This window comes from Haemaphysalis longicornis, unplaced genomic scaffold (genome assembly GCF_048455015.1).
Source record: "Haemaphysalis longicornis isolate Haplotype H1 unplaced genomic scaffold, Haemaphysalis longicornis Haplotype H1 scaffold_5, whole genome shotgun sequence".
NCBI lineage: Eukaryota > Metazoa > Arthropoda > Arachnida > Ixodida > Ixodidae > Haemaphysalis > Haemaphysalis longicornis.
In genome coordinates this window covers 86,429,594-86,441,827 of record NW_027526385.1, presented here as the reverse complement: position 1 = coordinate 86,441,827, position 12,234 = coordinate 86,429,594, and the positions used below count along the sequence as shown (strand labels likewise).

The 12,234-nt window shown below is 49.8% G+C and overlaps 1 protein-coding gene across 4 annotated transcripts in view; it reads right to left on the bottom strand.

Moving 5' to 3' along the window:
- The window catches only part of Wake (ankyrin repeat and fibronectin type III domain containing protein wide awake), a 585,518-nt gene that overhangs the window by 81,876 nt on the left and 491,408 nt on the right, over positions 1 to 12,234 (bottom strand). The window contains exon 1 of one of the 4 annotated variants that reach the window (XM_077670883.1): positions 8,438 to 10,693. The exons of the other annotated variants lie outside the window; for them this stretch is intronic. Within the exon in view, the coding sequence (XP_077527009.1) occupies positions 8,438 to 8,870 (433 nt within the window). The 5' untranslated portion in view covers positions 8,871 to 10,693. Of the gene's footprint in view, positions 1 to 8,437; positions 10,694 to 12,234 lie in introns of those variants that run through there. 4 annotated transcript variants of the gene reach the window in all.

The following is a 12,234-nucleotide window of genomic DNA, read 5'->3' as shown; positions in this document are numbered from 1 at the left end:
ACAATAAGAAAAAGAACTGTAAGAATAAGAACAATAAGAATATCAATAAGAAGAATAAGAGGAAGAAGAAGGAAAGAAGAAGAAGAAGACTAGCAATTTTTTAGCAATCTCTTTTCCAAAAGAGAAATTAACCCTGAGATTTGCTTAGTACTATTCCACGGTACTAAAGAGCGGTGGCATCGGAACGTCCGATGGAGAGACCAAGGCCGTTCCTTCAAAGATAGGTGTCTTCGCACTTGGGAGCTAGTCTCCGACGTGGCGAGCCCTGTCGCCGACGACAGCCTCGAACCTTAACCGTAGACGTTAACCTAAGCTGCGGAAAAACTAGCGGAAACCTTCGGGTCAACGTAAACGAACAATGTTCGACATCTTACAGAGCTCCACATTTTGTGTATTCGTACCCCCTTCCCCCCCCCCCCCCCCCCCCCCCTCCCCCCCCTTCTTTTTTAAAGGTTGCACTCAACGATGTAGTCGCACTGCTGTGAATAACAGAAACCACCTCACGCCCAGCATAAGAGCATCGCGGCGTTACAGAAGGCACCACGGATGCCATGGCTACTTCACTAATGTATTCTCTGCGCAGCCGGAACTATACACCATTTTCCTTGCTAGAGGTGGGCGCCGCCATTTGCTTTTTCTGACCAGACGCTAGCGCCGTCTATGAAGCGACCGCCGAAACCTCCGCGCTGGGCTGTTAAGTGCGCCGTTCTTGGCGTGCGTCTGCTCGGTATCCGTGCATTTCCGAGTGAACCGTAGTGGTTTGGCGTTAAGTTAGCGGTTGCAGTGCTTGTGTGTGGGCGTTCTGTTTTGTTTTCATCATCTGCGGACGGATTTTAGGCCCTAATTTGCTGCCAGAGCGGGAAATTCCGACCCCGGCTGTTGCGAGCAGCAGTAGCAGTGTGGTGGTGGTGCCGGTGGTGCTCCGCAGTTCCGCGATGCAAACGTACCGGTATGGCACCGACTGACATAGAAATCGATATCAGGGAGTAAATACGTGTTTTCAATGCCACCGTGCTTGTTATGTTCACCGATTAGTCATGTTTACGGAAGCGCGGACGTCGAATGCGGAGAGCGCACAGCATATGTGGGTCACGGTGATCCGTGCTCGCGATTGACTTTCGACGAGGCGATTGCTAAGCTGTTGACATTGCAATGCAATATAATCTTTCTTAACTAGACTCATGACGGTTACTGACGAAACGAAATTACCTGGGCGGAAAAATAACACGACCGCACAACCAGTCAAATTACTATTCGAAGGTTGAGCAAAAGGGTTGACGTTCGGGCGAGTTAATATTGGTTGATCATGATCGTGATCATGATTGACCTAACTCTGCGCAGCGCATGTGGCCTGTCGCTCGGAGGCCACCTTTGTGAAACCGCTGCTTGCACCACAAATGCTTTACGCGACCAGCAGTAACTGTTTTGTGATTGTAATACTTTAGATTCCGTGGCAACGCAAAAGGATTAGAAGCTTTTCCTTTGACCGCGTTGTGAACAGGTTGAGTTATTTTCCAAATGCAGCGTTCACGCGTATCTCAAGCTGCGTTTTCACATTGGGCTGCCTGCTTATCCTGCTATCGACCAGCAGTGTGCGATGGAGAAAGTTATTCTTTCATATCGTTTGGCAGTGTAATGAGTTGGGCTGAAAAAAAGTAAACAAAACGCCGTGATTTCAAAGGTTAGATTAGATGAAAAGGGGATTGTTTAATGCCAATCGGCTGTAATGACCAAACAATATATGGTATTTTAAATTGACTACAAGGAACCAGAAGTTATTGTAATGTTGTATGGTATAGGCGCTCGTGAAAGATCCTCAAGTGGTCAAAATTAACCCGCAGCCCTCCACTACGGCGCGCCTCATCACCCATGAAGCGTCGGGGCGTTAAACACCATAATGAATGAATGAATCAATCGATCAATCAACCAACCAATCAATGCTGTATTGTAAAGGATAAAGTTGCTTCTAACATTTCTGGGGGTTCCGTTCCCTGACGCAGCTTTGCGTATGATAAATGGATTTTGCTCCGTCTGCTTGCCGTCCAAGTGCACACAACAAACCCTGGAGTTGGTCGTTGGTACGAAGTCGTTACGATTTATGAACGGATTCCACCGATATCTCAACTCGGTGTGCGTTGGGAAGCGATGCCGCAAAAACACGCCGCAACCGCACTGCATTTTCTCCAGGCAGTGCCGTGCACATGCGTGCTGTCAGCGACTGTTTCTCGCTTTCTCTGGTTGTTCAATAACCCACCACCGCGCAGTGCTGACCAAGCGACGCTTGCGCCTTGAACGGCATCGCAGCATTGGCTAAAACAGTTGAAAGTTCCGCAAAAACTAAGCACACGAAGCGAAATACTCCTGAACTACGCAGCGGAGCACACCGCGCCGAGCGATGTTAGCAGCCCAGCGCGCTCAGGCAACGCTGGTCGGCCGCCGAGAGAACTGGTTTGAGAGTATTTTCCTCCTTTCCCGGCTGCTTATGGAAAATGGTGTATACGCCTCGAGCTTCGCGATCGCTGCGCCGCCTGCCGCCGCTTCTCCGCGGCGTTGACGGGATTTGCGCTGCGTGGCTGATAGGGGCTCGTGCAGTGTTCTGGTTCTGTTTTGCTTCTGTTCGCCTTTCTGCGCCCTAAAAAAAAAAAAAACATGTTATGGAGACGGCTATAGCAAAGAGTACGTTTAGGTCACTTAAAATAAAGCATCTGCGTCTTCGTAGAGTACGCGATCGCCTGCAAGAGCTACCCGGGGACGCGGTCCTGCGCGCTTCGTCGCCACTCTTCCGGGCGTCGGCGACGGTAGCAGCATATCACCCCTGTCACCTCCAAATACGTCAAGCACAAATAAATTCTACTGTCGCTTCGTTTAGACCTGATACTGCTACAGTGAGAGGTTGGCTTCATTTTGCAGCGTGGACAATGAATGCGGCTTCGTTTCAAATATATACGTCGCAGAAAAATATGTTTCGGGGATGTGATTACCCAATCCCGGACAATAACTTGTGCCTTTTATAATAATATAAACCATGCGAAAATATTCCAAGCCTGTGCGTCGTTAAATATGTGCCCACACACGCCTTATAGCAAGAACCAAGGCAAGTTAATGAAACCACGGGAAAATAAATGCTGTGCAAGTGCGGAAGAAACATAATAGCTCTAACGGAAATGAAAAAAAAAAAAAACAGTGCAGCTTCTGACATGCTAAAGACGTTCGTCGAAACTTAAGCCAGGTAGGGTTCACCAGACCAACTATACGCGAAATGCACTGCTATTTCGCGAGACATCGGTTGGGGGGGGGGGGGGGGGGGGGGGGTACGCTGTGTACAAATGCGGAGCGTAAACAATTAATGTTGCGGTAATCACACACAAATCTCGCGTTCACTTTCCATTTGTTTTTCGACTTCAACGAACAGCTGATTGTACGGCGGACGCATGTTTGCAAGTATACAGGGTAGGCAGCTCAACAAGCGAAGGTGTTGTTGGAAGAGTGTGGCATGTGATAGGCCCACTGATTTAAGTTTCTGCTTTATTCTGGAGGATCCCTGTGCCATATGACGATATTTCGAAGTATTTATCGCGGACGCGGATTATATTCTAAGGACGTCTCCGCGCTGCTCGCAGAGGATATATGTAGCAGATGAATTTTTGCGGGCGCTCACCTCACGACAAGACGACTCTGTCGTGTGCTGATCCCCGAGTATAATTATGGATTGTCCGTCGTACTTTTGTTGAATATTCCCGAAATTAACACAGACTGGCTTGTAAATGGTGGTGATCAACATCTGAGGTATAATATTGGCAAACGTAACTGGCGTGCTGTCAGGTATGAGTGCTCCGCTGATTATATAAGCGCACAAAACTGATTTACATCGTAGTGTATATCCGTAGCATGAACATCTGAGAAAACGGTGGTTACGGAGACTGCTAGTAAATTCAGGGCAGTGTAATCTACAATCGGTTCCATGATACTCTGGTTCCGCGACGCTGGCCTGTCACATACACCTGGCGCTTATACAGACCGAATATACCACACTAAGATCGCGTCAGAAACATTTACACTCACGTAAACAAACCCCATTTGCGAACAAAATGTCTGCTCCACATAAACATGGATTTCAAACGCCTGCAAACGGTAAATCTCGGTCGTGAACGTGCTGCAGAAGCAGCGGTGACATTGGGGAGCGGGACGCGGACTCCCGCGGCTGCTTTCGAAACGGGCCGCTAGGGGGATTTCAGTGGCGCCCCTACAGGCCGCGCTCGAGGCGTATATAGCTACCGCGCGCGTTCATTTCTACTATGCGGCGGCGCAGAAGCCGGAGAGAACACGCCAAAGCGGAGCGCTTTAGCAGCGCGACCGCGTTCGACAATGCCTTACAAACGCCGATCACGCTCACGATCGCGCATGACGAAAAAAGAAACCGCCTAAGTGTAAGCCCGCAAGCTACGTCGTTCTTCCACGCGCGTTTCCAAGCGGAACTGCATAACTGGAATACCCTTCCCCATATAGCACCCACGGGTCGCGCGCCGTCGTGAATGCAGTATGCGGGACGTCCCCATCTGCTTGCCTCTTCCAATCCACGCTGTGGCGACAGGCTGGCGCCGAGGCGTCGCTCCCCGAAGAGGCTCCGGGGATTGAAATAAAATAAAAACAAAACGGACCTGGAATACTGAGAAACGCGCACTGCATCGGGTTCTGTTCGAGCTTACTGTGGCGCCATTGTAGCGCTGCGCCGAAGACGCCGATAAGAGAACGCATTCCAAAGCTCTCTTTGCTGCTTCTTGCTTTTCCCCGTTTTCCTTGCCTTTTGTTCGCCGTTCACGGCCTTCCTCGCTGTTTCTAGGTTATTTCCTCGTCCTTTTTAGTCTCTTTTTTTTTTCTTCGATAGCGAAGAGGCGGCGGCGCGTTGAATGCTAAGAGATCAGCCGCTCCTAATCGCGGCTTAATCGATTGTTGCCTTTACGGTGGTCGGAATATATCTCCCCACTGAGCCACCTCGCAATGCCGCCGGGCGTAATGTCGCTTGCGCAGAGCCCCCGAGCTATACAACGCAAGAATAAAGTAAAAATATAAGAAAACAAGCGGTGAGAGTTGGTTGTGCATAACGTAGAAGAAAAAAAAAAGCGAGCGATCCAGGAAGCGATTCACTTTTTACGCAATTAATGATGACGAAATCGTGCGCGGGTCCACGCACACACGCTTGTGTGCCGCCGCGGTGAAAGTAACTGTTGACTGGTGAACATTAGCGCTCTGAGTGAATTCCGAGCGCAGTGACCGTAGTCACGCATGACCTCGAAGCGAGACCGCAATGCGCCGAAATACCGGAGGAAATCTCACCACAACGTCCTTCCGTTCCAACATCGTCTCAAGAGCCGTGCATATCAGGGTTATTATCGCCTTACTGTCGCGTTACTTTTCACCGTATAAGCGACTGAAGCATTCGCTGGAACAGAAGCTTTTTTATTCGTTATATACTTAGTTACGAGAAAGAGAGAGAGAGAGAGAGAGAGAGAGAGAGAGAGAGAGAGAGAGAGAGAGAGAGAGAGAGAGAGAGAGAGAGAGAGAGAGAGAGAGAGAGAGAGAGAGAGAGAGAGAGAGAGAGAGAGAGAGAGAGAGAGAGAGAGAGATCACTTTATTCTGGTAAGGAGGCCAAACGCCCTCGGGGCTAGCAAGAAGGGTAAAAAGGTAGGGGAACAGCAGCTCATCAATTGTTCTCTGTTCACAAAAGGTTCCGTGTTCACACAGAGGTTCGCTGCTCACATGGAGACCATTACCACTTTTTCTGACATGCTTCGGCGACTGATATCTTGAGTCACAAGCTCATTTCAGTAATTTTCGAAGGAAGTTTAATAACTTTACACAGTGTCTAACTAGTAATGTGCCATCAAAGCCAGAATTTATATATTTATTCAATAAATTTCAAGTTACTAGCCAGCTGCAGCTACACGCAGTCGGGTATGTAATGTCCGCGTGAAAGCGGACTATTGGGAGCGGATAGGCTAGAGTTTAGCCAACAGGAAGAGCGCTCGCAATTTCTTTTATTCGAGAAATAGTACACCTTCATCATTCCCTACAACTGGAAACTGATTTTGTTATAAGATATTATTCGTTAAAAGCGGAAATCCTGCACTGCAGTTGGAATCGTACAGAACTTCGAATGAGCCTAGAATTCAAACAAAGCGATTTCGTTATAGGGAGAGTTGTACGAGGGTGAAATAACAGCGATGTCCAGACTACTGAGACCACAAGTGGCCACCAAGGGCTTTTAAGTTCACGTGGCATTTAAGTTCACACATCCACCTACTGTCCCTTATAGCTAAGCTTGAGCGATGAGTATAGTTCTCGCGAGAAAAAGGTAGCGGCCAGAAAAACACCTGGTCGGCCTTTTGTAATGCCAGCGTGTCGCACACGCACACCAAGTCCACACGCAGGATCAAAAGACTGCCGTAACTCTATGGGAGCAGTTTTCTATGCTGCCTTGGCATTTTCCGACATTTCTTCCCTCGAAGGTCGACGCGTAAGGACAATCTTAGCGCGAAACTCAAACGTTTTTACATGCAGTGACGTCATCAGTAGTTTCGGCACCGAGAAAAGGAGCAGTTTCACGATAAATTGAACGTAAAATGTGCCTCGATCGACACAAAGCTTGAGAGTGGACGCAAAATGCACGAAGACAAAATACGAACAAGTTAATTACAAAGACTTCTTTGTTCCGATAACATTTATACTAATTTTATCGCGAAATTAAAAGAAGCAATGGGGATATTAAGGAAAACATGCGAAGCAGTGGCGACTATCACGTCACAGATGATCGATTATGAGAATTAACGCGCCGACACTACACAGGCGATGAGGCGCGCCGTAGTGGAGGGCTGCGGATTAATTTTGACCGCCCGGGGATATTTAACGAGCGCCGAAATGTCGAACGCACGGGCGTTTTCGCTTTTCGCCTTCATCAGAAAAACTGCCGCCGCGGCCTGGAATCGAACGCGCGTCCTTGGACTCAACAGTACAATGCCATAGCCACTGAGCCACCGCGGCGGGTTATGACGCCACAGAGCCTCGTTTGTGTGATTGGTGGCCTTCAACGCAACCCCCATGAAACATGACTAGTGGGGGCCCTAGTTCCGTTTGATCACATCACTTGAATGCAACACACTGACAATTATGTTTTTAGTGCTGGTCCCCTCCCCTGGACCCCTGCCGGACCCCCCTCCTTCCCATATTACGTCACAGTAGCGCGAAATTTGAATGTTTTTTTTCTCCATTTCGTGCGTTTTTCAGGCAAAGAAGACGTCTTTTTGGCTGTAGCGGAGCTGAGTGCGTTACACAAAACTAGTTCTTTCAGGTTGAACAAAGTTGTATTTTATCTCCACAAGCCGCGCACTCTATAAACTTTCCATTATCGTCTGTTCGTCATCAGAGTCGTCCAGACAGCAGCGCGAGCATGTAAACGCTGTTTCGAAGGTCCGCCGTTTCCTAAGGCGAATTGAATCGTACGATCGCCTCCCGTGTCACGCGAGACCGCGCACAAATGCTCTAATGCATGTTGCGATCGTAATCCGCTACCGAGCTCCGAAGCAATGGCCGTGAAGTTCGGCGCGCGCGGGAAACTGCGCGAAGAACAATGGAGCGGTAATCTCCGAAAGCGCTGCCGCACGTCGCAGCGGATCAATGAGGCCAAGGGATAACTACTGTGTAACCTCGTTTTCGGACGTATATATCGTAGCAGAGCGGGCCGCTATAACGCGTGCGGAGGCAGTTTGTGAAGCTGTATAAAGAACATCCATTGCTTTGAGTGCGTTTCGTATACAGCGGCGTCGTGTCGTTCAGGAGCCCGCACAAATAACTTCAAGATCGCTATTCGTTTCTGAAGTTTTCATCATCATCATCATCAGCATCATCATCATCATCAATACCATCCCCATATCCGTTCACCCAACACGAATGTATGCTGGAGAAAGAAACCAGTGCAAGATAGAGGAAGTACAAATGTAAAGTAGAACCAAAGTAATTTCGCTCCCGCCTTAGTAAGGAAGTGCGGATAGGACAGTTTTTCGGAGTTTAGGGTAGTTGGTATTCTAAAATTAGAGCATTTTCAAGGGGTATGGAAATACAACAGACAGCGCTGCAGTTCGCTCTGTTAAGTTTTTTTCAACGCTCATAATTTAACGCATAAAACCCGTGAAAAAGTTCCTGAACAACAAGTGAGCGAACTACTCACAAAATAGCGACCAAAGCGCTCTGGGTATATGACGAATGACTACCAACCTCCTTGGTGGTCATTCTACATAACCCGGAGCGCTTTAATCACCATTTCGTCGCTACTAACTTACTATATTTTTTACCTCCAACTTGCCTGCAATCGTCTCAGGGGTGGCATCAACACATTATTATTACCAACCCAGTGCTGTCTGAATATACGTAAATACAAACTCACGGGAGGCCGTCAAGGGAGCCGGTTCGTCGAGCTCGTCGTCGGTAGACCCCAAAGAGCGGTCGCCGCCATTGCCGTTGACGAGGGCACCGTTGACACCTCGACTGACACGTTTAGCCGGCGAGAGGGACTTGGCCCTCGGGTGTCCGAATTCATAGCCTGAGCCGTTGCTCCAGGGATCGGGCTCCGGGCTCTCGCTGCCCGACAGGCGCGGTTCGGGCGTCAGGCTTCGGCAGAAGGCCTTTCCGCGCCTGACGACCTTGCTGAGGACCACGACCGACGCCTCGGAACCCCGCCTCGCCCAGCGCGACGCCCTCTTGGAGGCCTGGGTAGGGGCGTCCACGATGATTCTCACGGGACCTTTCCCGACGGGCCACAGCGGATAGGATACGCAGGGGGGGCCCGACTTGCGGCGCCTGAACGCTTTGTCCATCATCTTGGCGGGCGACGGTGCGGATGGAACAACTCCGTGTGGAACAATTCCGGATGGAACAACTCCGGATGGAATAAGTCCGAAAGGTTTCTAGGTCTCGGAGGTCTAGACTCGTGGGAAAACAGCTGCGATGCGGGTATTTCAGATGACGTTCCCAGTAAACTCTTCAAAGAAGCGGCGTTTCTGCCACCAGTGTGAAGGATATAGGTACAAGCGTAGCCACTTCAATAAAGAACGAAGCTGTATTAGTTGAAATTATTGAGCAGACTTTGGTTGAGAGCAAATATTTGGCTCGATAATAATGCCCGGTTTTTGTAAGTGCTTGTAAAACACTTCATAAATCGACGGGAAAAATGCCGTACTGCTAGCCGCCGTTCCTTTTTCGCGCAAATGCGTGGAAGTTGCTGAAATGTTTTTTTTTTTTTTTTTTCGTTTAGAAAGTCGCCGAAAAAGCGGCGTGGGACATTTCAAACTAAACGCGTAGCCTGACAAACTGAAACGAACTGGCCGTTGTCGTACTCGCGAAAATGGAGTGTGCCAAATAATGACTAAGCAGTTCGATGGGTGGTCCCTCCAAGGTAAACAGAAAGGCCAAGACTTAATGACTCACCGGCTAGGCTTGCTAACGTTACCTCGCAAGCCTAGAACAATTAACTTCCGGCACGCAGTGATTATGTCGATCAAGGGAAGGCGGGAATATTTAACACCACCGGCTCTCCTTTCGAAGCAGGCCTTGACGGCGACATGTCAGAGCCGCCGGTCATGTAGATGAGCTGCCATAAAAGTACAAGGTGAAGACCCTGACTCGAATAACCTCCAGAGCTGACTCGACGCGAAAACTTTCGCTGTGTTCATGTTCTGGCCGGAGGCTTTTTGGTATAACGTGCGGCAGCCTGCCGGCTTTTAGAACGGTAAAAGGCACCGTGTCTCGTTGCAGTCAGTGAAAGCGTTAAGTTCAGGTCTCTAACGCGGTAAAAGATGCGTGAAAACAAAGTGACCTTCGCTATGATATTACAGTTATGTCTACAGGCAGGATGAACGATCCGAAAGCCTACAAACGGCGAGTTCAACTAATACTAACGGCACTACGCAAGTTAACCTATCGCGGCGAGTAGCGGCAGGTGGTGGAGGAAGGCAATCAACGAAAAAAGTTAGTGAAATGAGCTTGGGTTAAGGTAAGTCCTCACGACAGTTCTCTCTTCATCACTGTGTACCAGGCCGGAACTTGCGCGAGGAAACGGGCCCCTCCAGAAGACTATCCGGCTGACCGACGTCCGTCCACGGAGAGGATGTCCAAACAGCCGACGACGAGAGACAAAGCGAAGCGCGAAGTGTCCGTCTCTTGTTTTCTCCAGGTCAACATTTATCCCGACATTCCGCGACCTTCTTTTCACAGCCGCTCGACGACGATGACAAATGGCGTCGTACACAACAAAACCGCGCACACACACACGGTCACACACGCACGAAGAAAAAGACGACGACAGACTCCGAAGATCAAGGGAAGCTCCGGAGGACAGGCCAGCACTGGCTGTCGCGACACGGCGCCTTCTCCAGAGCTAACGGAACACGGAGTAGAAGAAGGCGCGTTGTGGCGCACTTCGGGATTCCCGCGCAATTTTCCCCCTCGCGTTCTCCCTCTCACTGGGCACTCTGCCGACGCCGCTCCGAGTCGCGGAGTAGGAGAAACACGTTCGCACGCGGCAAAGTCCAGATTCGCTTTGAGTAGACAGCCACCAACCGACACAGCCGGTCGGTCTCCGTGCCCTCTCTTGCAGACGAGGCGAACGGGCCTACCAACCTTGCTGTTCTCCTTCGACTTGTCTCTATCGTCGCTCTCCCCCTCCTCTTGATTTCGTGTTCCTCAAAAGACGACGCCCGCGAAGAGGGTAGAGGGGGGCGGTCAGAGAGAGGTGGCAGAGGGAGAGGAGGCGGGTAAGACAGCAAACAAGCCTTCGGGCGCGCTACAGGGGCGACGACGGGGCGTCCAGAAAGCGACGGCGCCTACGCGCCTCTCGACTACGTTGCCTGCCGGCCCGCGTGGAAAAGTCGGCGCGTGAGACCTTTCGGCGCGTGCGGCCGAGCCTACGCCGATGTAGATAAGGATATAAAACCCCGGTCGGCCCCCGTGCTCGTGCGATACGGAGCTTGTAAAGGCCAACGTGAGGTGCGTTTGCGATTTCGCTTGTTCTCCTCGGGTTGCCGTTCTTGATCGTCGTTGGCTCCGCGTCGTTGTTCCTCACGTTACGCCGAACGGAGTTCATCCTCTTGGGGGGAAAAGAAGCGTTTATGTGGGCGGCGGTGTGGCTAGAATGTCGTAGGTGATCTTGCCGTTTCCGTTCTTCCAACTCAGCTATGCTTATTTGACGTTCGCAGGACTGGATTGAACGATAACGACGCGAGGAATTGGTTTCTCACTGTCTCTTTTTTGCTGGGTGGATTTAAGCATCGCAACATCACTTGCTTCGATTAGCTTATCTGTTTTCGAGTAAAAAAAAATTTGTCAAGACGCCCTTCTCGTTTCGTAGAGTTTTGCCGCATTGGATCAAATTCACCGATGATGACGACGGCGTACGGAATGTTCACGCTGATAAGCGGGCATGGAAAAAATATGCCCGAAGGCGCTTAAGGAGCTTACTCTTATGAGTTATGATTGCGAAAGGGAATTCATGTTGAAATGAACACCCCGGGGTGCTCTTTGGATTGTCTATGTTGGCGTCGCAGCCAAATGGGAATTTGTGAATCAGCCGTGAGCCTCTAACTTAGCAGTTGTCATCGTCACTGAAAATCCCACTGAGTGGGTATGTGGGAAATTCGGTTGGCTATGTCGACGTCGCAGCCGAAAGAGAATTTGTGATTCGGCAATGAGCTTCGTACGACCCATGTCATCACTAACCTGTGAACCTGAGTGGATATGTAATAGGGAATTGTGGTTGGGTATAGTGACGTTGCAGCCAAACGGGAATTGGTGAATCGGCCTCGAGCTTTTGACGACAGCTGCCATCGTCATTATCCTCTCCTGTTGAGTGGGTATGTTAGCATTGTGTGCGGGTACAGTGGCGTCGCAGACAAATGGCGATTGGTGAATGGGCTGTGAGGTCCTGACGACAGCTGTCATCATCATTGATCAAGCAACCCGAGTCGATATGTCGTCTGGTTGTAGGATTGCGCTCGGTATAATACAAAAAGCATTGGAAATGACACACACACTTAACGTAAAGACTGTGCATGTTACATTCAGCCTTAACATGTGGTTACGTTAAAGGGACCCTGCAACACTTTTATCAACTTTTTTCAAAATCTTAAATAGTTGCAGAATGTAGTCAACCAAAACATCTAGTACTTAGGTTGGGGGTCGTAACGTACC